We start from the raw sequence: 27,756 nt of genomic DNA, 5'->3' as shown, positions 1-27,756 counted from the left end.
CCAACTGCTCTAATAACCCACAAAAATTAGCAGAGCCAAGTTCTTTTTGTGGAATGAGAGAGCAAAAAATATCTTTATCTCAACTGGGCAGTGCAGGGAGGCATCAAAGACCATCTCAACCAGTAGATAACCAAGGATCACTGTGTTATTATTCTGGCACAGGCTGACAAACTGCATGACTGCAGAACACAATGTGAAAGAAAACTGATAAAGCAGGGCAGATGAGAGAAAGGAGGGGTCTGCCACTTAGCAGAGTGGACAAGTTCCTTTTTTAAACCTCACAAGCTCTCAGGTATTGTAAGCTACTGCACAACTTTCCACACCAAACGTTTCTTTCATTGCTTTCCTGGAAATTCCTGACCTGAGGGTGGGTGAGGGACAAAAGAGAGTGGGTTATTGTACATTGTAGAAATCACCGCAGAGCTCATTTCCTCCTGTCTGCGAGTGGGAGAGTGAGCCTTACAATCTTTCATTAAGATCACAACACTTTACAATCATCTATTAAGGAAATGTGACTGCAGATTAAGACTTCAGGGATCAAGAGACCCTGCCTGAGTAGCGGGGCAATACCAAAGTGGAAAAAGTAATGGCAAATCAATTTTCACAACAGGCAAAAAACATGAGATGCTATAGACATTAGTCCATATCCCACCCAAACACCCAAATTCAAATCAGAGCTTCAATTGTAAGTATGAAAATATTGTACTATGAAACAATGGCAGAGGCAACCTGAACGTGATGATAAGTTCCACAGCTAAATTAACACATAACCTAGACATCTATTGTAGAAGTCTCCAAAAATGGCACTCATAAGGGAGTTTTATTCCTACTCCAGGAGTTTCTATTGCTATTTTTTGCACAACGATGATAGAAGACAGCCCAGATCAAATAATCTATAACAATGGAAAAAATACTGCTGGAGTTGAATACATGGACTTCCTTTTCTATGGCTCAAATCTGTGAAAGAGCATTAGAGGGGCAGAGGTGGATCTGTTTCTCAGGGGTAAAAGTGTACAGTAAGATACTACTCTTTGTAGGGAGACCGCTTCCCCAAACTCTGGTAAACATTTGGCATAAAGTTACTCATGGCCTATGTTGGATTTCAGTTATTACAAAGAAGTACACAGAAAAAAACAAACCTGTAGCATACATTAAGCAAGGAATGACATCACTTGCCACTGGCACATTTCAATGTCACTGCCACTGCTTACAAAAGACTTACAGATTGCTATAACAAATACAAATGGCTTTTGTTCTTACTACATAAACATATATGTAGCACAACCACCTAAAAGGTTGGAAAGAAAGCAAGTAGAGAAGTTTACACCAACAATCTTGTCCCTTCTTTACTATTCATAGTTTAATTTTTCTGGCCTGCTATCACTGGCTGCACTTTAAGAAACATGAAGATTAAACAAGATAAACCTTTTGGAAAAGAAATAAGCAGCAGAAATACTCTTGTGCCCTCTAGTGGCTTTGTGGTATTTTTCTTCCTGTTTTGTTCCCTCCCCCCCCCCCCCCCCCCCCCCCCGTTTTAGGTTGAGGAGATGTCTTTCTTTAAAAATGGGAAGCCAACTGAAACTTCTGGTCTAGATCCTTATTTGTTTTAGAAAATACATTCCTTAGTCTTAAAACAGTCCTGAGGGAGACATGTGTTCCTGTACTTTAGAGGCTGTATGGATGCTTTTTGTTTAAAAATAAACCCATTTTGAAGATGTATCTCAAAATGGCCCTCACAGACATATCCAGCTCTAGGACAAAATTGTATCCACTCCAGCATTAACCTGCTTCCTACTGCATGCCACACAGTGTCTGAGTGAAGAAACACTGCTTTTTTGCTAAAAAAGAAAAAACGTACAGATTTAAAGAATAACATCCTTCACTGTAGAAAATATGCATGGGAAACATGAACAGAACAGGATGAGTGATTAGCATAGATTTGATTAATTTCATTGTTGCTTGGCATGTGGTAGGTAGCTTAGTCTTCTTTTATTCCCTCCACCAATACAAAAAAATGTGCTCAGTCATCTCAGTATTAACACTGCTACCTTTTCTTTGTTGGAATCCTGAGATGCATCACTGTAAATGCAGACTTAATGTTCAAAATAAACCCAGCGACTTGTGCTTTTGAAATCCACATTTTTGGATCTATCCCGACTAGAAAATCTGTGTAGAAAATATTGCCTCTGAATGAATCTTGGTTCAAACTAACACTTCCATGGCTAAATCATTCCTTGGTATCTTTGGCACCAACAGAATTTCTATTAAGAAAAGTGTTGGTTAGTCCCAATTAGAGTAGGCCACTTTAATAAATTGCTAAGTGATGAGTCAACAAAAAGTAAGTCCAATTGATTCAGTGGCCTGCTGTAGTTAGGAGTGTACTAGACAACAGTAGGATTTATTTCATAGTTTCTCAGATCTCATCCAGCAAAAACACCAAGAAATTTTGAGGGAACAATCTCCATTTTCCCAACAATGTGGCAGAACAATTGAACAAACCTTGTCATTACAAATATCAACAGTCTTTCTGTTAAAAGTAATTAAAATGTGTATAAAGCAATAATCATATTTACTTTTGCTTTGAAGGGGGTCAGGTTTTTACAGGCTCAATTCTCAATCTTTTAAAATTTACTGGATATGTATTGCTAAATTTCATAGGCTATGTCATGCTTGTTAAATAATTTTTGATACCAGTTCATTTCTAATTTGTTGAGTATGTGGAAAGGAATGTCGCTCTGAGATGGGCAACTGTTACCTTCTAGATGTGGATGAGCAGCTATTGGCAAGGAATAATGGAAGGCATAGTACAGTGGTTCTCAACCTGTGGGTCCCCAGATGTTTTGGCCTTCAAATCCCAGAAATCCTAACAGCTGGTAAACTGGCTGGGATTTCTGGGAGTTGTAGGCCAAAACACCTGGGGTTCCACAGGTTGAGAGCCACTGACATAGTACAGTAAGATCTGAAAGGATAGGTATGTTCCTTTGCTCTGATCTAATCAGAATTTGTCACCAGTAACAGGACAAACAGGACATCAGGATACAAATGCTTCCTTTTATATGCTGGTATCAAACCTTCAGTTTAATAAAAGCCCTAAAACTTCACAAGCATACTGGCACACTCCTTTTCTTGGTTATTTCCCACCCAAAACCTGCATGGCAAAACAATATGACCAAACCAAGAGCATGCTAAACCGCAGAGGGAAGGGACACTAAGTTTCACTCCCACCTTCATATTCCTTTTAAAGCAATTGAGCAGAGCTCAACTTTACACTTTTATCTCAATTAAAACAAAACCAAACAAACCAGGTCATTCACTGCACAACTCACCACACCCCAACTCGTACCACACGTTGCTTTCTTTTTATATGACATATTGTGTCATGTAAGATTTTTCTTTGGAAGACAGGAACAAGTAGAGCACCAGTTTTCTATTACAAACCCTGATTGACCCATTTCAGTAAATAATGAAGGCCAAATTTCCTTACGTCTGAAAAGATCATGAAAATTCTACACAATGCAAGCCACTAGGCGCCCACTAGCAAAGATGAGTGTTAATATATTTAGCGAAATTCTGAAGAAATGTAGTGGCAGAGCTTATTTCCTCCTGTCTGCCAAAAAACCTGTTCTACTTCTGCCTTTGAAATCAACATAATTGGTATCACAGCCCAATGACAAAAACAGAGGCATTTCTGTGCAGGAGAAGGATGGCCCAGTGAAAGACACCAGAAGAAGAGATGCTGGAAAAGGAGAGAAGAGCTGTGAGAGGTAGCAGGGAAGGGGAGCTGTGATTTGAACCTCAGTCCCTGTCGAGAGGAAGTAATAGGCAGTATTTAGGGACAAGGCAATGGCAGTAAGAAAACCAGGCTACCCAACCAAGCCCATACACTATTCATCTTTAAGAAAAGGAAGAGTGGCCTCCAATTGAGGCAAATATCTGCTTGGTTTTTTAAATGCAGGATGAATACTGTTAGGTCAATGGTACCAAAGTCTCTGCTGTTTTCTTTCAATATTTGAGGGAAGGCACTTTGCTTCATCTAGGTGAACTGTCTTGCTTTAACTAACAGCTCAAAAAGATGTGGAAGAAACAGAAAAGATACAGCGCCAACAGTAATGATCCACACACACAGGATACTGTGCTTTGAGGGAGACTGACAAGAGAGCTGTTTAAGAAGAATAGATCATACCCTTTTTATGTCACTATGCGAGCATTGGAGCATTTTGACTCTGATGCAAGGTAATATCCCACAGATTGTATTGTGCAAACAGCTGTGCAAAGTGAAAACCAGACAAGACACCACACTGGACAACCGGTTGGGCAAAAGAAGTGGTACAAGCACCAACTTCCATTTCAGTAGTGTTAACACTGAATTTAGACAAGCCAACAAACCTTGTTCTTCTAAGGCAGGGGTGTCAAACTTGTGGCCCTCCAGATGATTAGGCCTCCAACTCCCAGAATCCCTTGCCAACTTGTCCAATGGCTGTGAATGTTGGGAGCTGAAGTTCAAATCACCTGGAGGACCACAAGTTTGGCACCACTGTTCTAAGGCAAGCATGAGCAATTCCCAGCAGTCTGGGAGTCCCACCTCCATGCATGCCTTCCTGAATTCCTTTAAAAAAAAATAAGACGGGCCCCCTTCATGCCACCTAAAGTGTGCCAGGGACAATTATGCCACATATTTCCCTTCCTCTGATCTTGTTTTAGGTAGGGGTGAGGGATGATGTTAAATAAAAAATAACAGAAAATTATTTCTAGTTTTGGAAAAAGACCCTGCAATGTCAAAAGGGGAAAGCCTGTCTCTGCAGCTGACATGAGCTTTTTAAAGTAAACCAAAAGAAAGTGGAAGTGTCAAACCAAAGCCTTGTTCAAGTCACTCCAAGCAACATTCTAACTCTCTATCCCTTCTTTTCCCATTATTATGACCTTCACATATTTGTCTACTGTCTATGAGGACCACTAGCATCTCACTCACTTAATCCATTTCTTTATGTGAGTGTTCCCACACAGCTACACTATCATGAAGGAAATGTGATAGCTGGGAAGGATTTCAGTGCTGAAAAATAACTGCAAACTAAGGACACCTTAGTAATTCATCTACAAGGGAAAGGAGGCCTACAAAGTCCAAGTCAGGGTTATTTGACTCGGCAAGCTAACTGAATACTGGGCAAAAGCAAGTTGAATATAACTGGAGAAGTGATAGAGTATTTTAATGCAAGGCATCAGCAGAAGCTAACCCCACGCCCAGGTCTTATACAGCCACAGTATTTTCCCATTACACACACGATAGATCTCATTTCCCCCAAGGTACAAGCTTCCATAGTTGAACTACCAAGACATATTTTAAAGTCCATGTCTTAATTTGTTTTTTTTAAAACAAATCATCACATATGCAATAAATCATCAACTGCACATATACCAGGTTACTTGGTTTTCTATTCCACTGCAGGTTATATCATTTCAGGCTACGTTATGTTAGGACCTGGAAAAAGAAATGTTCTCTCCTGCTGGTGACAAACTTCTAGCATCTGAAGACCTAGCAATCTCTGTCAAAACATTAACAATGTCAAATTACCAATTTCCCTTGCTGCCCCTTCCCTCCTATAAAACTGGAAAATGTTATGGATCATGGATACTTATTGTTCTGGCAAAAATGCCTGATGGGAAACAAATGTATGTCCCAAGCTGGGAAAAAGAAGCAGTTAATGGAGAAAATAATCAAGAAAAACCTTTTAGGGGTAGAAGTGGGATTTCTCTGAAATGACCAAGGATAGAGGGTGGAGATAGATAAACCTAAAAGCCAAGCATACAAAAAGCCAAATTTATGTTTTTATAGTTACAGTGTAAAATGCAAAATAGCATCTGAACGTAAGTCCAAGCATAGCCTAACAGCTCAAGAAGTTCTAAGTTAAGGCATCAAAACGACGACCAAAACTTTGGTCACAGCAATTTTAACCTCTTTCATCAAAATGAACATATTTTATACTTTATATAATATAATTACAATAATAATAATAATATAGATTTTTTTTTCTCCTAAAAAGTATTTCACTGATCATATACATTTAGAAACAAGGCATGATGGCATCTGGAATACCAAACAAGAGGGTGGAAAGACTGCTATACGGGTGAAGGAACAAAGGAAAAAGAACCAAGCAACTCTGGCTGTCCCCATTTCCCCAGGACATTTGCATCAGGGCTGACCTGAAACGCAATCAGGCCTAATTCTGTATTCCTGGGAGTCAGAAATGGGTTTTTAAAGGCTGGGTACTGCAGCTGAGTACCCATCTTTCACCACTTTTGTAATGAGACCTCACCTCTTGGACCCATGGCTATCCCAACAATCCCAAATTTGCACAAAGCTGCACAGTCTACAGTGCTCAGTATCCATTGCCACTGATGTTGATTGACTGGAGATCTGCTACTTGCATAACGCTGATACCACCACTGGCAAGGCGGGCAATCCCTTCAGGGCAGATAGACTCCATGGCCACCATGTTGGTCGCAATGAGGGCAGACTGCGTTGCTACCCCATTGCCTTCTCCTGACGCCCCTGTGTCCATGGAGACAGTGGAGACATCTACAGTCACACTGTTGGGTGCAGCTCCCTTCTTGTTTTGGTGAGTCTTGATATGCTTGGAGAGGTGATCACTCCTCATAAAGCGCTTGGGACACTCTGGGCAGGCAAATTTCTTCTCCCCTGAAGGAAAGAAATGCACATGAGACTAAAGAATTCATGGACAGGATCAAAAGCTTCAGGCAATCTGGAATACCAGAGCATGATACAATCAAGTTTTTAAAGACTTATCAAACCCCTTACCGCTCAAATGCAGTAACTACTAGGCTGGAGCAAATCTTTCGTTAGTTCGTTAAATTTGTTTAAAATTCGTTTCGTAATTAATTTTGAATTGATATTGAAACATCTGCTCACTGCCTTACAAATATTACAAATTTGAATAATAAAAGTACCTTTTTTTCATTTGTTTCTGATGTCTTCGGATCGCCCCCCCCCCCCCCCCGGACCACACCGGCTCAGTAGAAGCCTTCCGCGAAGCAGGGAGGGAGCGAAGAGAAGAGAGAAGAGCCATGCCTGCCTGCGCTTGGCCTCCCTGCCTCGCCCTGGAGCCGCCGTTTGGTTTTGCTTCTTCAGCCAGGCTTAAAGGGGAATACCAAAACCACTGGCTTGCCTTCCTAAACGGAATCCTTAGAGCCAGAGGATATCCCTTTAAGAGATATCTCCACTGAGGAGATCTCCCGGAAAGGATTCTGGCACCAGCTCAATTGCAACAGATTCAGTGCCATGTCATGTGAGCTGTAGTTTTACAAAGTCCCTAGCCTTCCCTGCAGAAGAGAGCCAGTACCATGCCAAACTACAACTCCCAGTTTTCTGTCAAATTGTTTTGGATTTCAACTCCTACAATTCCTAACTCCAGACATGGGCAAAGTTTGCCCTTGCCTGGTATAGAAGCATTCTATTCTTCTCCAGACATGCCAACAGTATTAAGTGATAAAATCTTGGGCATTTTTTCCTTTAATGCTAAAAGTTCATAGGTTGTTCAGCAACAGCCTACTGGCTGGGTTGCTATGAGTTTTCCGGGCTCTATGGCCATGTGCCAGAAGCATTCTCTCCTGACGTTTCACCCACATCTGTGGCAGACATACTCAGAGGTTTTGACGTCTGTGCGAAGCTAGGCAAGTGGGGTTTATATCTGTGGAAGGTCCAGGGTGGGAGAAAGAACTCTTGTCTGTGGGAGGCAAGTGTGAATGTTGCAATTGGTCACCTTGATTAGCATTGAATAGCCTTGCAGCTTCAAAGCCTGGCTGCTTCCTACCTGGGGGAATCCTTTGTTGGGAGGTATTAGCTGGCCCTGATTGTTTCCTGTCTGGAATTCCCATTTTCTGGGTGTTGTTCTTTTACTGTCCTGATTTTAGCTTTTCTGTAGCTAAAAATGCATATAAAATTGATTCTATAGGGAGGATAAATGATTGGATTTCAACTCCTACAGCTTAGCTTTCTCTGCCAATAATGGTACCATACCAAACTAAAGCTCCCAAGATTCTGTAGCAGTGAGCCATCTTGGATATTGTAAGGGATTTATTATTATTATTATTATTAGACCTTGCTCCCAGGAAGGTGCCTTCGCTGTGGCTCCCAACTTATCTATCTACCTTTCCACATATTCTCCACATTGTGTGTATGTGTATGTATATTATATATACATGAGCCCCGATGGCGAAGTGTGTTAAAGCACTGAGATGCTGAACTTGCAGACCGAAAGGTCCCAGGTTCAAATCCCGGGAGCAGAGTGAGTGCCCGCTGTTAGCTCCAGCTTCTGCCAACCTAGCAGCTTGAAAACATGCCAATGTGAGTAGATCAATAGGTACCGCTCTGGCGGGAAGGTAATGGCACTCCATGTAGTCATGCCGGCCACATGACCTTGGAGATGTCTATGGACAACACTGGCTCTTGGGCTTAGAAAAGGAGATGAGCACCAACCCCCAGAGTCAGACATGACTGAACTTAACGTCAAGGGATACCTTTACCTATACACACACACACACACACACACACACACATGCAGGGACTATATATATATAGTATAGTATATATCACACACACACCAATTTAACAAAGTTTCAGCCACAAAAACAAAGTTTCTGAAGTAGAACAATGACTTTCACAGTAAAGACAACCCAATTTAACAGGAAATAAGACTTTCAAACCAGGAACAGATTTCTGCAATTATTAAAAAATGGTTTATTATAAAAGCTATGAAAATTCGCCAAAAATCAGAGGATAAGGGAAACGTTCCAAATTTTGGTGAGCTATCAGTGTTAAATGTGTTCTACCACTGTACCAAGTTTGAAGAAGATCACTCAAAAAATGAGGGCGGGAGAGTCCTGTAAAATCTCCCCTCGTGCTGTTTTTTTTTTTTGCCACTGCGCATGCGCGTCCGCCATTAACGAATTAATTTTGAAACTAACGAATTTTCGTTAATTTTGAATTTTTTGGGGGGCAAAATTTGGAAATGACTTCAGAAACGAAACGCTGGCGCCCCCTACTTTTGAAACGAGTTTAGAATCAATTTTTTCATGGATCGCTCAAGCCTAGTAACTACCTGTGAGCTTCTGTTACAATGTATTACTTCTGAATTGTGAATTCTTAACTTAAAGTCCATGAACTTGCCTAGGCTCTTCAAAGTAACGAGGAAGTAGTCAAATGGGAAAAAATCCTTACTCGTTACTTTGAAAGTGGCTTTTATCAAATACTCAAAAATCCGAAGAGCCATATTTGTTGTGTTATTTCTTTTTCCAGGGGTATTTCAACTTACACATGTTTCACTCAGGAGTGCTTAAATCAGATTTCAATTGTTCCTCAAGTTTATTCTTCACAGCAATTTACTTTACTGTTCTGAGAACTGAGTTTTTATTATTCATTGTAACTTTGAGCAAATCTTGGAAAATGAATGGAATTTGTTTCTACGAGTGATATGAAAACTAATTCCTGAAAAAGAGCCTTCTGAATAAAAGCACCATGTCTGTGCATCCAGGAACTCTGGTTCAATTAGCTCTTAACATATCTAACTGCCATTTTCTCTTCTAACTGAACACATTTCTGAATTCCTGGTTTTGTGAAAGACTGACCTGAAAGAGAGGCCTCTCAGTTCTGCTACTGGGTGCCTCTGTCCACTGCCTGAACTTTGCAAAGGGATTTACAGGAGTTGCTTCCATTGTATGCCTTGAAACCAAGGTGCCAGTAACTACCCTAATAAGCCTCTGTTTCTTCTCCTCCCAGTTTTCTGGTTAGGATTAGTCTTTCAGGCAAACAGCAATGTAAGAGAGTCTTATATATAGATGGTTAAGGCTATGTGGCCTTGGATGACCTGTTTCTACCTTTCCATAAGCAATTGTAACAAAGGTAGAGCACAGAACATTGTTTAGCAAAGCTGACAGCTGAATAGCATTGACTCTGCAGGATGCTATCATGCAGTCACACGGGCTGACTTTCGCACAAGTGGAGAAAAGACCCCTTTTCATTTAAAGCTCATTTATATGACTTCCAGGCAGACTGTGGCAAAATGATTAGTTACAAAAAGGATATGATTCAGATCTCCTTCCCACTATCGTGGGAGCTTTACAGCCCTTGAGTCTACAATTCAATTAAGTATGCTTCATATTATCATACAAATACATCTGACATCTGCGTTATTTTTTTGCCACAATCACTTGTGCAATCACATATATAATGTTTTAATGGTTATTAACACTGCTGCAGTGGTAGACAAAAAGGAACTGAGAGTTTAGACAGGTGAGCAAGAGGTGAGTTGGACTACCCTCAAAACACATCTCGAATAGCTCTAGAAGGTTCTGAAAGCTGCATCACACAGTCACAGATAACTTATCTGTACGAGTTCACAGAAATCATGAAGAAATGGTGTTCCCATGTTTAAAATTCCATTCTGTATTCAGAAAATAATCACACAGGAAGCAGACTGGGCAAATCTCCTTTCCCTAACATGTTAGATTTCCATGAAGAGGGAAGGTTATTTTAAATATACACTCATTCAAACATATAGTTTGAAACAAGACTAAATCAGGAAGCAGATTCCACTTACCTTTCTGCTAGCTCTAAGAAACATGAAGCTCAGTCTAATGCATGGTTCCCCTTAAACTTATTGGAGGCTTTTAAACAGAAGTTGGATAGACATCTGTCAGGGAAACTTTGATTGTACTTTTCCTGTATGGCAGGGGCGTGGACTAGATGGCCCATGTGGTCTCTTCCAATTCTAGGATTCTAAACTCTAGAGCTTGATTCAAACTGTAGGTCAATCTAAGCTATTTATATTGCTTGTCTGGTCCATATGAAATTATTGTACATACCTGTATGTGTCCTTTTGTGTCGCTGCAATTCATCGCTGCGTGTGAAACGCTTGCCACAATACATCCAAGAACACACAAATGGTCGTTCCCCAGTATGCCACCGAAGATGGGCTCTCAAGTGAGAGGTTTTTCCATACACTTTCCCGCAACCTGGGATGTGGCAGATATGCTGCTTCTTTTTGCCTGGATCTCCAGAGTTCCTACAAAGAGCAAAGGAACTGAAATCAGAGCCAAAAATATTAACAGGTTTGTTTAATGTCTGCCTCACCCTGTGGTGAGTAAGTGGAAGTACGTTGAGAACAACTATGTTCTTCAATGAAGTGGTTGATTTAAAACAGTGAGTTGGAAGACTCCATGTTAACCAGATCTTTGTTGTTACTAAACCATTAAGATGTACCAACTTGACCATAAGCAATATACAGGCAGTTCCCAAGTTATGAACAAGATAGGCTCTATAGATTTGTTCTTAAGCTGAATTTGCATGTAAGTCAGAACAGGTACATTTTTAAAGTGTAACTCCAGCCAAATATACAAATATATAAATAATATTAGCTTTGGCTACCATAGGGAAGACATAACATCCCTGTGGTGCTTGCTTTGCTGTCTCTGCCCCTGTTCAGAAGACCTCACCTTACTTTCTTTCCCTTTGATAATTGGGATTTTGAAAAATTTAGCTTGTTGTTGGATTGTTGAGAAAGCTTCAGTTGAGACCACTTTTCCCCATGATAACTCTTTCAAGAGTGAATTTCCCTTCTGTGGGTTAGATTTATCTCACTTCCTGTTGTCTCACCCCCGTTATTAACTGTGAGTTGTTTGTAAGTTGGGTGTCTGTAACTCAGGGACTGCCTGTACTTCTAATTAAAGAATTCCGAATCTTTATCTGTTTTAATTACTAAACTATGGAGAACACTGTGCTTTTATATAAAAATGTATTATTGGTAACACACACCTCAGCTTTCTTTGATATAATTTAGGACTGGGGGAGCAACTTGGTTTTCTCAGCGTGAAAACAACTTGCAGATATTATTACTGAAATCTTCATGCCACCAATAGGCATGTATATCCCAATCACCAAAACCAGACCCCCAAAGATGCTTTGTTCTAAGGATGTCCATTGGTCAGAAGACACTGGATACACTATAAATTAGAATTAGGAAGCAGCAGCTTTTTCTCTTCAATTTTAATAGCTATTATTAGTCATTCTTAGGAAGCATGCTTCCAATAGAGAAGACACATTTTATAATAATAATAATAATAATAATAATAATAATAATAATAATAATAATAATCCTAAATGCTTGGGAAGTGTTCGACTTGTGATTCTGTGATACTAAATCCAGCATATATATCTCGTTTGCTGTGTCATGATGTGTCTTTGTGTCAATAATAATAATAATAATAATAATAATAATAATAATAATAATTATATTTATATCTTTGGGACAAAGAAAGCTGAATTGTGTGTTACCAAGAATGCATTTTTATATATAATAATACTAATAATAATTTATTTATTTATATCCCACTTTTTTCCCTCATGGGACCCAAAGCGGCTTACAATAAATTAATGTCATACAAACAACAATCCAAATATATAAATCCAAACCAATAAGATAATAAATAGAAAAACATCTTAAAATGAGCAATTTAAAAACAAAAACAATATACATTCACATTCATGTAGTATCATGTCGAATTATGTTTTTAAAAAGCACGGAATGGCTGCTTTCAAGTGATATACAGTTGACAGCCTGAAAAAGAATGTGTGATCACATAACACCATCACAGAATCTATCTAGTAGTTGGTAAAGTGAGGAAACAGTCAGGCAATTCTCCCGGGCCCTGGAACTTTCTCCCTAGAGAGATCAGGATAGTCCCATTATAGCTTGTCTTTTGTGGGCAGGTGAAAATGTACCTCTGCCACCAGGCATTTCGGGAACGGTGAGAAGCCGACTACTGGGGACAGTTTGAGTGCAATTTTGAAAGGCTGTGTAATTTTAAAATGTAGTTTTAATGTATTTTAATATTTTATGCTCCATGACTCAAAATATTTACTTGATTTTTAATTTTTATATTCGTATTTCAATGCATTTTCTGTTTTTAATTATACTGTGCATGTTTGCTGTTAGCTGCTCTGAGTTTCTATATTGAGAGAAAGGATGAATAAAAATAAGTAACTCATAGAATCATAGTTGGAAGAGACCTCATGGGTCATCCAGTCCAACCCCCTGCCAAGAAGCGGGAAAATCGCATTCAAGGTACTCCCAACAGATGGCCATCCAGCCTCGGCTTAAAAGCCTCCAAAGAATAAACAAACAGCCCTTCCCAGATATTCTTATCTGTATAAACCGTAATAATTGCTGGTGGGAGAGTTTGTTTTCATCCACAGGATAACAAAATAAGTGAAGAAAGACTCTCACATTTGTTCATTCAAAGCATGAATTGTGTATTAAATGTGAAGACATGTTAATTAAATATAGGTCTGACAGACGCTTGCCTCACCTCTTTATCAATTCTCTTTCTGAGTGGCTTTTCCTGTACAATGAATCACCCTGCTGAGGGGAGGGATGGGCGAAAAGATGTAGAGTAGAGGGCCTTTCCAGTTGTACAGGAAGGCAACTCCTGGACAGCCCTGCCGCATGTTTTGTGCCATTCTGGAGCAGTAGCGGTCGCATTTGGTGTTTTTTGGGGCTGTGAACAAATCAATGTCCGGATGGCTCCATCTGTGGAACTGCAGTTTTGCTGTGCCAGGATGAAGTGACCAGTCGTGGGTCTCGAGCCCCACTCTGCTGAGCTCATCCGCCGTGGGTGTTGTCCTGGCCGGGGAGATGTATGGCGACAAGTGTTATGCCTCTGGGGAGGCACCAGTTCCAAATCTCCAGCGCAAGGCGGAGGAGGGTCCGGGATTGATTGCTGCCATGTTTGTTCAGATACCAGACTGCTGTTGTGTTGTCTGTATGAATCTGAACCACCCAGCCAAGGATGGAGTGCTCGAATGCATGCAGAGCCTTCTGGATTACCATGAGCTCTAGAGCATTGATGTGCAGCTTGCCCTCGGCTGCTGACCAGAGCCCATGGGCTATCTTGGATTCCGAACGGGCTCCCCATCCCTGGAGGGAGGAGTCGGTTGTAATGACTGTGGAAGGTCCTGGGGACCGGAACAGCATGCCCACACAAACGTTGCTGCGCTTTGTCCACCAATGCAATGAGCGGCGTACTGCATGTGGGGCAGACAACAGCCGGCTTTGTCTGTGTCAAAGAGGATTGAACACGCAAAGAAACCATGCCTGAAGCAGGCGGAAGTGGAGCCGGGTGAATGGTGTGACCACTGTTGTTGAGGCCATGTGCCCAAGTGTAGACTGCACATGCTTAGCTTCTACAGATGGTGATTGGATTATCCGCAGAACGGCAGATCGAAGATTGCGGAAGCACTCCTCGGGAAGATATGCTTTGTGGTCGAGGGAGTTGATCCGGGCGCCTATGAACTTTATGTCCTGCATCGGCTCTAAGTGGGATTTTTGGAGATTGACAACGAGCCCTAGACTCTGCAAGAGGGAAAGCGTGAATTTTATGTGGTCCAAAAGTTGTGAGCGGGAATTTCCAACAAGCAACCAATCGTCGATGTAGGGGAACACCCTGATACCCTGGAGACGTAAGTGAGCAGCCACCACTGCCATGTATTTGGTGAAGACACGAGGTGCCGTGGATATCCCAAAGGGCAGAACCCTGAAAGAGAAGGCCTTGTGGCCTATCTTGAAGGAAAAAGTACTTGTCATGGCGTGAATTAATGGCTACGTGGAAATATGCGTCTTTCAAATCAATTGTGGTGAACCAAGCATGTTGTGGGAGGAGGGGAAGAACGGTCTGAAGCGTGACCATACAAAACTTGCATGCCCGGATGTAAAAGTTCAGCCTTCGGAGGTCCAAGATTGGTCTCTGGCCTCCATCCTTTTTGGGGACCAAAAAGTAAGTAGAGAAAAAGGCTGAAGCAAACATTGAAGGGTGGAGTGGCACGATAGCCCCTTTCTCAAGAAGGGTGCAAACCTCGTCCCACAAGACAGAAGAGGGAGGTGTTGTCCGAACAACTCCTGTGGTGGGCTCCTGAATTCAATGGTGTAACCATTCCTAATAATTTCCAGAACCCACTTGTCAGTGGTGATGCGATGCCATGCAGCGTAAAAGTTGGCTAGCCTTGTACCAAATCGAACAGTCGGAGTGGTATGTTGAGAAAGTAGGTGCGAGGGATCCAGGTGAGTACTGTGTATCCCGTGATGAGGTGAGTGATCACCATGAGAAGGCAGAGGGGACACCCGTGCAGAAGAAGGGAGAATGGTGTCGCTAAAAGCGATGCTTCGTTTTAGCTTGAGCCTTCCCTTTACCTTGCTGACGCGAGGCAGCCTGCGTCTGCTGCTTTGGCAAGCATGGTGGTCTGGTTTGGGAGGAGGCTCGTGAGGAAGGGAAGAACAGCCTACGACTATAAGAAGACGACAGCTGGCTCCTTGATCGTTGACGAGAAGAAGATTGGGGGAAACCAAACTTATTGGCAGCCTGCCTTACCTCTTGTGTATCCCTTAAGTGGGTATTTGTTTCAGGATTGAAGAGGACGTCTTCATGTGCCGGAAGGGGTTGAGGTGCGTAACCAGGCATGCCTTCGAAGGCAAGTGGATAATGCAGTTTCCCCGCATTATCTGCAAGATGCTGGTTTAAGTCATTCTGGGCTCTAATCCACAACTGGGCCTCACTGTAGTAAGCCTTAGCCATAAGTTGCTTATCAGATGGTAAGAAGCTTAAGTATGATGCCATCTTCTCCCACAAAAAAGCATCGTAGGAAGCTATATATGCACCATAGTGCGCCATATGAGTTGTTAGACTGGCATTAGCATGAACCTTCTTGCCGATCCCTTCTAGCTTCTTGCTCTCTTTATTAGATGGAGTAGGATGAGATCTACTAGATCTTCTACATTTAGCCATGTCCACTACTACCAAGTTTGGCTTGGGAGGATGGGAAACCCAACTTGCCGATGCCAAATAAATGCGATACCTTGTGTCCCATCTTTCTAACATAGCTGGGACACAAGAGGGAGATTGATCAGGGTTCTTAAGTCAACTGGAGTAAGTATGGCAAGGATGGCAGGGCTGCCACAGATGCTGCCTGCTGAACCTGCTGGTCAGGAGGATACATAAGATCATCTACTGGCTGCTGGGTCTTTTTTGTTGAGAGATTTAAAGACTTAGCCATGCGCACCATTAAACCGCAAAGGCTGAGGCCTCCTCTAGGCTTGCTGCTGTTGAAACATCAGCCTGATCAGTCTTTAGGCATATCCACCGAGGAGTCTGAGTCAGACGAAATGTCTCCACCCGCATGATGCCGTGAGGATAGCGGGTCCTGTGGCAATGGATGTACTTGGGGTGACAATACTGGCAGGGGTGGCGTGGCTTTAGAAGCAGATGTAGGCCGTGTCTCAGAAACAGGCACAAAATGGTAGGCCTTACCTCCAGGAGAGCAGTGCACATAGTCAGTAGAGTAGACATGGGGAATACAACTTGCCCAATGATGCCTCCCTGGAGATCCGTAAGAGGAGCAGCGTCCAGGACTCCAGCCACGAGAGTAGTAACTCCGCTGGCCTGGTGAGGGGCTCCACGAAGGGGAACGCCAAGAGACTGCTGAGCCCAGAGAGGGAGACCGCCTTGCACGCAACTCCCATGGCAAAGACGGCTGCCGCTGGTAAGGCGAATGTTGGGGACTTAAGAGCCGGTTAACCCGGCTCGGCCCAGCCACTTCCAGCGCGCCCGGCAAGGCCAAAGCCTGCTGCAAGGGCGGTGCTGGTGGAGGGAGCGAGGCCCCGCCTCCACTTCCGGCGTCCGCAGGAAGCTCCAAGGATGCTTGCCTTGACCCCACGAGGGAGGTTGGCAAGGAAGATGGCGCTGCCGAGGCCTGTGCCTCCGGAGCGACAAGAAGAGCCTCCTGGAGAAGTGGTAAGGGCTGCTGGGCATCTACAATACCTCATGTATTCCGCTTCTTTTTGCCTCCCTTCTTCTCCGGGGAGGGAGTTTTTGCTGCGTGAGCCATTCTGCGCTTCCTTTCAGCGCTACCGGCGTCAGCGTTCTTCTGAGCCTCATTGGGTCCCTGCAAGGGTACCGGAAGCTGGGAGGGTGCTGTGCTTTGAGAAGCTCCCTCAGGGAGGGGAGCTTTCTCATGGAGAAGGGCCTTGAGCAGACGCTCCCGGCTTCTCTTTGTCTTTGGCGTAAAGGCCTTACAAAAAGCACAGGTTTGCACAGAATGTGTCTCTCCCAGGCAGACCAGACACATAGTATGTCCATCTGTTTCTGGGAGAGCCCACCCCCCCTACAGGACACACACTTCTTATTAGGAAGCAAAGACATTATACTGACCAGGGTCAGATGAAGGGATGGTCAAAAAACAGTCCAGGTCAGGAATGGAGATAGCAACAGGTCCTTAAACAGTCCAAATCATTACCAAAGTGTCTTATTGAATTGTAAATCCGAGAGATTCCTTATCCATGCTGCAAAGGCAGCTGGAAAAAGGGAACTGATGCTGCACCACTTGCATGGCCTATATTGCCTCCTGTGGAGGCTGGGTGGGGCACAGCCACAAGCCTATAGCTTTCCAGAGGTTTCCACTTAATTGCTGCACAGGTGCATCAACTATCACAGCTGCTGATTTCAGCAGAGACCACGAAGGAGAAAAAGTAATTTCCATGTTCTGCCACCTCCTCCTTTTTTCCTCTCTCTTCTCCCCCACATTCTTTCCAGATTCCTCCTCTCAATCTGATTTTTTTTTTTGTGATTTGCTTCTTGGTACCCTACTCCTAATCCCTTTGGCACAATGAATAACTCTAACAGGATGAGAATAATGAGAACAATTAGAGAAAAATCCAATTTTTGGAAGTATTTCAGGACTGGAAAATGTCAATTTTTCTGAAAAATTTGAGGTTTTTCAGAATTTGGCGAGCCAGAAAAACCCAAAATGTGGAAGTATTTTGTGATTGGAAGATGTTGACATTAATGGAAATTTTTTCTTTGCTTTTTGAAAAAGAGAGAGAATGAGAATGAGAGAGAGAGAGAGAGAGAGAGAGAGAGAGAGAGGGAGGGGGGGGGGGAGAAAATAATTGGTGAGTGAGAAATACTGGAATGAAGAGAGGATCCGAAAAGAGTTTCAGGGATCCGGAGTTAAAGGAGATACAAAATACTATAGATGTGGACGTAACGTCAGGAGAGAATGCTTCTGGAACATGGCCATACAGCTTGAAAACTCACAGCAACCCAGAGATTTAGAAAGATACTGACTCAGGACTCCAAAGGAGAGAAAACAAGCAAAGAAGAGGGAGGGAGGGAGGGAGGGAGGGAGGGAGGGAGGGAGGGAGGGAGGGAGGGAGGGAGGGAAAAACAACCACAGTTGCCCAACCTCCAGTCAAAGAGGGAGAGAAGGAGGGGGGAAAAAAAGGAAAGGGAATGAAGCGAGAGAGAGATACCAACTGAATGTCAGCAGAATGTATTTATTTTTGCTCCCAGTTTGACACCTCTATGAATAAGGCAAAGAAGCAAAAACATCAATCATACAATGTCTTGGTTTGATGCGATTCCTTTTGGATTGTTAATATTCTTCATCAAAGGGTGCACTGATTGCTATTTCTTTTCTCCCAAGTAAATGCAAAAGAAGCTGATAAATGAAGAGATTGGTTTCATTGGGAGTCAGCATAATTATATTTAGAAGGAATTGTTGGATTTGGAAAGGGGAGGAGTGAGAGGGATATTGGTAAAATACATCTAAGGTTTAGGAAGATAAGGTGGAGGGAGTTTTGGAAAGCAAAAAGGTGGGCAGAAAAGGTGAAATTTACACTGGCCTCCTTCTTAGAGGTACCCAATTCTTCAGCACAAACTCCACAGAAAAGTGCCACTATGTTAGTGCATTCCCAAAATGGAGTGTGTCTCACTGAGAGTTAAACTTTGGATAAAAATTTCCAGAGGTCCCCCAAATTTCCCTGAAATGTAGGAGGTTCCATTTGCTTTACCATGCTGGTGGATATCTCCAAAATTCATCAGTAAAACCCAGATCTATTGAATTTCAGCCTTTCTAATGGCAAAGTAAGTTTTACCAAAGCCCTCCCGATGCAGAAATGAGACAGTTTGACATATTAGGATTAGCTTTGAAGGCAACACCATGAATTTAGTGAAGCCAACATCAGTCATGATTAATTTAGATCCCTTTAATTTTGGTAGGTGAGAGTATAAAGGATGACTAAATCCAGAGCTATAAAAAGACCTAGTAGGTTGTTTATTGGAATGACTGTGGATTATTAATCCAACAACAACAGCAATATGGTTGGAAGGGTATATTTTCATGGTGGTGACAAACACCAGCCTTGGAGAGTCAAAGAACACTTTGGATGTATGTACAATGCGTGCAAATTAGCGAAGGCTAGCAAACTTTTATCTGAAGGGTGTTTTTGTTGTTGAAAGAATGCATGGTTAGAGACATCAGGTCTTTTGTGTCCAGAAAGCAAAAACAAATTTGAAAAACTGAGTTTATCCTGCAGGACAGTGGCGTGCTGTGTAGAACTAATTGATGAAGACATAGCCAACCAATTAAATAAAAATGCTACAAAACTGACTACAAAAACACTGGCTACTAACAAATTGACTACAAATAAAGATAAAACTGCATAAAATGTGCTTACAGCAACAACACTGTCAGAAATTAAGTGCGTAAAAAGTTCAGTCCTTGCTGCCTAGAGAAACAGCTGTGGATCTGGGAGGGAGGCAAAACTGCGTTGGATAATCCAGAATGTTGGATAAATAAGACTCTACTGTAGTATGAAATTTATGGGGTTGCCAGAAATTATGTTTGTTGTACAGGGAACATCTACTTCAAATATCTAGATCTCATTTAGAATTTCACATTTGACTCATTAGAGGCTCCTCAAGACGACTTGTGTTTATATGAGCCTAAGTCCAAAATATGTGCATGACAAAGGCTGAGAGCCACTGTTGTACACAATCTTACCTTCCTTCGTTGTCTTTGCAGTAAGGACAAGTGCATGCTTCTCTGCGTGTTCTTCGGCCTTGCTGCGGCTGGGCATCTGGACTAGTGTCGCCTTCTTCCAAGGTTGTTGTATCTTCTCCCAGACCATCACCGCCAGTACCATGAAGACTGAGTTGGGTGTTATGATCACCTAGGAGTGAAAAAAATACCACTATGAAAATGGCAACATAAATCAAACCAGGGTAAAAATAATCTGGTAAAACCTGAAAAATGATCAATACTGTATATATTTTTAGCTTTTGCAAGTTGGCTCATTGAATAGCACATTACATTGCAAGATTGCACAGAAGAAAAGTAGCAAGTCAGTCATATTCTGGAGTACAATTCAAAAAGGAAACATATCCTTCATTCTACAAGTAAAGAACTAATTACTCAAGGTGGCCAAGGTGGGGGAACAGAGAAGTCAGAATATATCTTACATGCTTCCTGGAAACATGAAACTTCTCACTTAAATGAAAATATTTCTTCTGCAATACACACACACAAAACAAACAAAGAATAAGAATCAGGAAGACAGAGCAAATGTACAATGGATGACTAATTTTATTAATGTTATTTAGATGAGTAGTAATTATGTCCTTGCTCAAAGGCCTCTACAATTTCTTGAAATTTGTTATTTCAGAACTTGCATTCAAGCACATTTGAATAGAAATTAATAATGTACTTATTCTCAAATTCTATCTTTTTAAGATGAAGAAGTTAGATCTTTGTCATACCAGGTGCACTGGGACATGATAATATATAACCATTTATTGTAACAAGAATATACTGGGCCTCAGGTGTTTATCTCCTGGCATAGCTGTAGACTGCAGCAGCTTTCATGTCCAGTTTTGATTAACCAAAGTTTGGAGCACATCTGAATCTTATACTGTGGTTAAATATTGCCTATAATTTGGGGAAGCACATCATCTCCAAACATTGTGGTATACGCTCTAAGACTCTTCTTACAATCATACCAGAGGAAGGAGTGTTTCAGAAGGTACACAATCCTTTTACACAAATTCATTTGGACATCATAGTAAACCTTGCTTGATTAATCATCCCAAGCCAAACACAGTAAACTGCAGTTTATAATTTTAACAGAACCATGTTCGGTCCTTACAAAGAACCTGCACTGTATTTCGAGCTCTACACAATCTGTTCAACAAGACTGAATTGTAAGTCTTTTCCATGTATACTGCTCATGATCTTTCTTTTTTTTTTTAAGTTTCTTGTTTGGGAACTTGCAAAATGCTGGGATTAACAAAAAGAGTATTGTCAAACTCGAAAGTATCTCTTCGTTTGAAATGGTTGTAGGAGCATCCAGGGAGGTAATCTACAGAACAGATGTGAACCAACCTAGCAATAAAGTGAGGAAAAGCAATAAATACAACAGGGTGGGAGAGACAGTAATTTAAGGAATGCTTCTCTCTTAACAAATATATCAGATTTGGGGGGTTTGGGGAGCTTGCTAGCTGGGTAATTACTTTGATCACAGAAAGGATATATAAACTTGAAAAATTGTGTGTTTACAGGCTGTGCACCACATTCTATTTTCCTCTTTTATAAAAGCCAATATCCAATTAGAAAAACCATAGGAATTATAGCACAGCACTGATGAGTTTCAAGTGCAGTCAAGAAAATAAAACATTTCATAAAGGGAAGGTAATACTCCTGGAATGTGAAGCTTTAGAGTCTATCAATTTTTGTTTCCTTTTTATTGGACTGAGCTTATGCTGTCATCTAATTGCTTCTTCCATAACTTCCAGCTACACTTCCCAAATATTTTATTTCCCCACCAGCTACACTACTTGATTATATTCATAGATTGAGGGAAGCCCACAGAAATTGTAACAGATGTGACACACAGCAGGCTGAGCAATCTGTTTGCAGAAGCAATTAGCATATATCAGTAGGAAGGTCCAGTGTGTGCTTTTGCATTGGATTGAAGCCTTTGGGAATCTCACAATCATTATTGCATAGTTAGTGCTGCTGCACGGTTTCCATTTAAAAGAAGATACACAAGTCAAGGTAAGTCATTAGCTTGCAGCGCAAATGTTCAAAATATGAAATAGGTCAGTCCCAGTTTTTATGGGATGGTACAACACTAGAGCAATGCACTAAGGCAACAGAAGGCAACCTGGTCCTCCCACCCCCAATGTTTATGACTACAATTCTAACAAACTCAAGTAAGCCAGGAACTTTGGAATTGCAGTCCAGATCATCTGTGGGACATCATGTTGTCTCATTATGCACCTTGGTTCTAGGTCAGAACAAAACTAAGGCAAGCAAAACCCATCTTTAAAGACATCTGCATTTATTCTGTTGACACTTTGTTGATAACTAATTTATCACGATTTTTCACTAATTAGATCTGATACTGCAAAGTGCAACATTTGGTGGGACTCAAATTGAAAGCTTGCACAACTACAAGACCAATAATGGATGATCTCTGCACTCTCCAAAAGAATTACAACAACAAAGGATATGTAATCAAAGACTGAAATCAACACTGATAAAACCTGTCTGAAAACAGCTGCTGCTCTAGAAAATTTCAATCTCTGAATCTGAATAAAAAGAAAAGCTCCGGAATTTTGCAGTAGATTTTCTAATTTTGCCTAGTGAAGGAGTGGATTCCTTAACACTGGATTTATTTTTAGTACAGGATGGCCAATTTCTTAATCTATACACATAATAAAAGTGAAAAATGTTTATGTGGCGGAAGTGTCCACTTACACAGCCTCCCACCTTCACAAACAGGCTATAGTTCCCAGTGTTGAGGAGCCACCAAGTCACTCCCTCCAACGACACTGCAGGTTACAGAGAGCCACATCCCAGGGTTCCTTTCTCTCTCCATTAGTATGGAATTTTCATGACCCCGCCCACTGCCTCTCCCTTAACCCTAGCCTACCTTTTCCTATGGCACACTGCAAATAGAGGAATTGATCAGCAACTGAACAAGGGTTTGGGGGATTGACTCAATAGGATGGAAGTTGTAGTTCACCCTGCATCAAGACACAGCACTGACAATGGGCCTGGACCACATTTGGCACACATAACTCCCAGGACCAGGTTTGGAGGGAAATTCACCTTGATTTATAGGAGTTGTAGTGACTGGGATGACCTGCAATCTAAGAGTAGTCTGAACCCCAACCAATGACGGACCTGAAACTAACTTGCAAACAGATCCAACACAGCCAACTTTGCATACTGGTGGGGTTTGTGGGTGATTGACCTTGACATTCAGGAGTTATAGTTCACCTGTATTCAGATAACACTGAACCCATCTGATGACTGATATGGACCAAACTTGGCACACAAATTCAACATGCCCAACTGGGAATACTTGTGGTCTTTGGGGGGGGGGGTTTACATTTAACCCTGGGAGTTATAGTTCAACTGTATTCCGTAAGCCCCCTGAACCCCACCAATGACAGATCTGGACCAAACTTGGCACACAGATCCAACAGTGCCACCTTGCATATTGGTGGACTTTGGGGTGATTGACCTTGGCATCAGAGAGTTATAGTTCACCCATATTCAGAGAATACTGAACCCAGCAAGTGACAAATCTGGACCAAACTTGGCACACAGACCCAACATGGCCAATTGCGAATAGTGGCAGGTGTTTCAGGAAGATTGTTCTGGGAATCTGGGAACTGTAGTTCACACTTATCCAAAAAGTACTGAACCCAGCCCATGTCAGATCTCAACCAAACCTGGCACAGACCCAACATGGCCAACTGTGAATACTGGCAAGAGTTTCGGGATGATTGCCCTGGGAATCTAGGAATTGTAGTTCACCCTTATCCAGAAAGCCCTGAACCCAGCCAACATCAGATCTGCACCACACTTGGCACACAGACCCAACATGGTCAACTGTGCATATTGACAGGGTTTTGGAGTGATTACACTGGGAATCAAGGAGTCGTAATTCACCCTTATCCAGAGAGCACTGAGTCCAGCCAACAATAGATTTGGACCAAACTTGGCACACAGACCCAACATGGCCAGCTTTGCATACTGGGAAGGTTTGGGGGTGACTGACATTGGCACTAGGGACTTACAGTTCACTTGTATTCAGAGAATACTGAACCCAGCAGATGACAGATCTGGACCAAATTTGACACACAGACCCAACATGGCCAACTGTGAATCCTGGCGGAGTTTGGGGAGGATTGACCCAAGATTTTTGGGAACTGTAGTTCACCCACATGCTTATTCATTTTCTAATGGGAGCATTCATAAAAATACAAAAGCAAATATTTATTTTTTTCAAAGACATAGACCACACTGATATTACCTAACATTCAAAAACAAACAATCCCCTTTTCAAATAACCCAGGCATTACCAGGTACCCAAGGTTGTATAGTATAAAACAGCATACACCTGCACAACAGTTCTCTCATAGTCTCCAGATACCTTTCTGTTTTAAAAAAACCCACATTAATTTGCAGTATAGTTTACATACTTCTGTTTAGTTAATAGATAATAATTATGTGTCTGGGAACAATCTGAAAGTGAGGAACATTTTCACAGCAGCAGCCTGGTAGACTTTGGAGACTAGACTTTAGATAAGATTTTATTTATTTATTATTTACCAAGCTTGTACCCCACCTTTCTCACTGTGAAGGGACTCAGTGTGGCTTTACAAAGGCAACAATCTGCTGTTCCATATATATATAAATAAACAAATTAAACCAATTAAAACATAAATATTAAAACATCAATTAAAATCACACAAACTAGGTCATATTCCAGGGCTGATCCGAGTCGTCATTATGTTATTTATAGTCTCTTATTGCACTGCTCCCATTTATTGACCAAAACCTTGGTCAGTACATAACAATCTGAAACCAAAGCTTCCAATATCCTTTCATATTTACACTATTTTTGGACAGCAAATTCACACATTTTAGTGATGAAAGGCAGTTTAAACTACTAATTTAAATGAATGAGCCACTGTAAAATTTTAAAAAATCTTTGATTCATTTTAATCGAGCAAATGTTGTATCTTCTTTGGTAATGAATGCTGAATATAATGGATTCTCTCAATCTGCGGTGGCTTGGTTCAGTGATGCCAAATAAGCAGGTGATCATTGCCCCTACTATTACATAGTGGCAACATGCTCATGGATCTGGAAGATCCACTGTATTGCAGACTAGTAACAGACCAAACAAGGAAGTTCTAAATGAATAATTGCAGATATTGCACAAACGTAAGACCTGCACAACTAGTATGTCTGAACTGTAAATGATTCAAATGATTAAAATTACAACTTTCTGCTATTTCAGTTCATTATTTCTACCAGAAATTCTAGTTCTAGGTGAAAAATTAGAACTACTACAATACCAATACTGCAAACCAATCTTTTTCAATACCTAATAGTTAAATCATGTTTATCTCTCCCAGTATGGGAAAAGAATGCACATCACCACACACAACTATTTGTGTGTGCGTGACTCTGTACACACACAAACACAAAAATACATTTAGACTATTAGTTGCTATGGCTAAACAAAATCCCAGTTGCCTTTAAAGTGCAACTGAATCACTCACCATGGAAGACACAACATTCAACAGCTGCAGCCTATTTCACTTAGCAATATAATGCTGGTTTCATCATTCAAACAAGGATAGAGAGAAGTTCTGCTATAGCAGGGCTGGGCAAATTTCATGTAGTGCCCAGGTCAATCTTTTCTAATGGTGTATTTAAGAATATCTTCAGTTGCACTCTAGTGTAGTCTTTGGGTCAACAGTTCAGGAGCCATTTTTGCAAAAATGGTTTGACCTTTCAAGGTTTCTGAGGCAATGTCACTCCATAACCGTGCACAATTGCCCACCCTAATGCTATACTATCAGCCTCATTTTAAATGGCCCATCTTTGTTTAACCTAACCAGCACAATAAAATGGGAATGAAGTGGTGAAATAAGATATATTCTATGAATCAGCATGGATTGGGGTGAGGTAGTCGTACCTCGCCCCATGGCAAAGGAACACCGTACTTTGCCATAGCTGTATTTGTTGCGAGTTAAATAAACTGGATGGGAATGGAAAATTTTCAGTCAGAGAATAACCTAGTGATCCAGGAGCCTCCGATGGCCTAGGGGATAAAAGCCTCGTGACTTGAAGGTTGGGTTGCTGACCTGAAGGCTGCCAGGTTCGAATCCCACCCGTGGATGAGCTCCCTCTATCAGCTCCAGCTCCATGCGGGGACATGAGAGAAGCCTCCCACTAAACATCAAAAACATCCGGGCGTCCCCTGGGCAACGTCCTTGCAGATGGCCAATTCTCTCACTCCAGAAGCAACTCCAGTTGCTCCTGACACGAAAAAAAACCTAGTGATTTTTTCAGGGAATGTCAATTTGGAGGGTGGGGACAAGGGGAATCAAAAATATGCTTGATATAATTAAAACCATAAGAGCACCTTGGGGAAATCTCAAAGGAATACCATGGCAAACTCCAACTAAAGAAATCCAGCCAAGAACATCCTGTGATAAGATCACCAGAAGTCAGAAGAAACATATGTGTTGTCTGCCTTTCATAAAAACTAACACCTCAACCAAAATAAAATAAAATAAAGGAAAGGATATTTAAAGCATACCAATCATGCTTTACACAATGTAATCAAAGTGCATGTACATTTGTAGCTGGACATCAGAGGCATAAACACTACTGCAGCAAATGAGTAACTAGAGAGCTGGCTATAACATACAGCAGTTACAAAACAATTATTATACACAAACTGACTTACAGTATCACATATAACTGTCCAGGTATACATACTATATGCCTGCTACTGTCCATCTTTAGGTATGGGATACTCCTTATTTACAAATTTAAAGTAATATTTATTGAACAGGTTTTTCTATCAGTTCAATGGTTAATTTAATCACACGTTTACATGGGGGGGATGGATGGACGGAAGCACTGAAACAGTTTCTAACAAATTAAGCGCAGTTAGCTTTGGGCAGAGAACACAATGCTTCCATTTAGTTAGGGTAGGATCAGATCTCAGTACCACTAACGCCAATGAGAATGAAATGTTGATCCTTAAGATATGGTGGTAGCCTAGGCTCTTTTATACCTAATTTTATACAGTTTATTAGTCACAAAAATATACCCACATTCAAGTGATCTGGCTTAAATAGCATTTGGATAGGGTTGGGAAGTTATTCAAGATTCTGCATTACATTTCTAACACTATGCTAAGATGACAAAAAAAAATATGGTATCTAGACTACTGAAGACTTGATGCCAGCCTCTAGGTATCTGTATGCATACATACAAACCAGGCAGATTTCTTAGGATTATTTTCATCATTTCTATCCCGCCCTTCTCACCCGAAGGGACTCAGGGCGGCTTACAAAACTGGCAGAATTCGATGCCAATACACAATACAAAAGAATAAAACATAAGCAGTTAAAAACAGTTAAATAAATTAGCAATATGCAATATACAGATTTAAACTATTTGTATTTTATATTGTCATTTCCCCCACTTTATGTTCCTGCATTAAAGACTCACTTCTCTTTAGCGCTTTACTTGTGAACTTCTGCACATTTATTATAATAATGGCTGGCAGCAATCAGTTATGTATAAATGCAGTATCTTTACAAGCCCAAGCATGCCGTGTCCCTGCATCCAAGCTTCAGAATTTGCTCTGTAAGCAAGGTGAGAGGAATTTTGCATCGCTGTTATCTAACTCTTAGAACTAAAGTAGAACAACTAGCAATCTCTTAGACACAACTTTATCCTAATGTCTGTAAATCTAGGCAATCACCAATGATACTTTCACAATATTCTTATTAACCTAGTCTAACAATATAAGCCTA

At 41.3% G+C, this 27,756-nt stretch overlaps 1 protein-coding gene across 3 annotated transcripts in view; it reads right to left on the bottom strand.

Annotated features, from left to right (window-relative positions):
- Positions 1-1,511: 1,511 nt before the first annotated feature.
- sp1 (Sp1 transcription factor) overlaps positions 1,512-27,756 on the bottom strand; it is a 41,840-nt gene continuing 15,595 nt past the window's right edge. For all 3 annotated transcript variants that reach the window (XM_008103670.3, XM_008103668.3, XM_008103669.3), the window contains 3 exons: positions 19,901-20,069; positions 10,876-11,075; positions 1,512-6,694 (listed from right to left, as the gene is read on the bottom strand). In XM_008103670.3, coding sequence (XP_008101877.2) covers positions 6,375-6,694; positions 10,876-11,075; positions 19,901-20,069 — 689 coding nt within the window. In that variant the 3' untranslated portion in view covers positions 1,512-6,374. The remainder of the gene's footprint in view (positions 6,695-10,875; positions 11,076-19,900; positions 20,070-27,756) is intronic.

Source organism: Anolis carolinensis, chromosome 2 (assembly GCF_035594765.1).
Source record: "Anolis carolinensis isolate JA03-04 chromosome 2, rAnoCar3.1.pri, whole genome shotgun sequence".
Lineage (NCBI taxonomy): Eukaryota > Metazoa > Chordata > Lepidosauria > Squamata > Dactyloidae > Anolis > Anolis carolinensis.
Note: the sequence above shows the minus strand (reverse complement) of the source record. Positions and strands in the feature narration are given on the sequence as shown.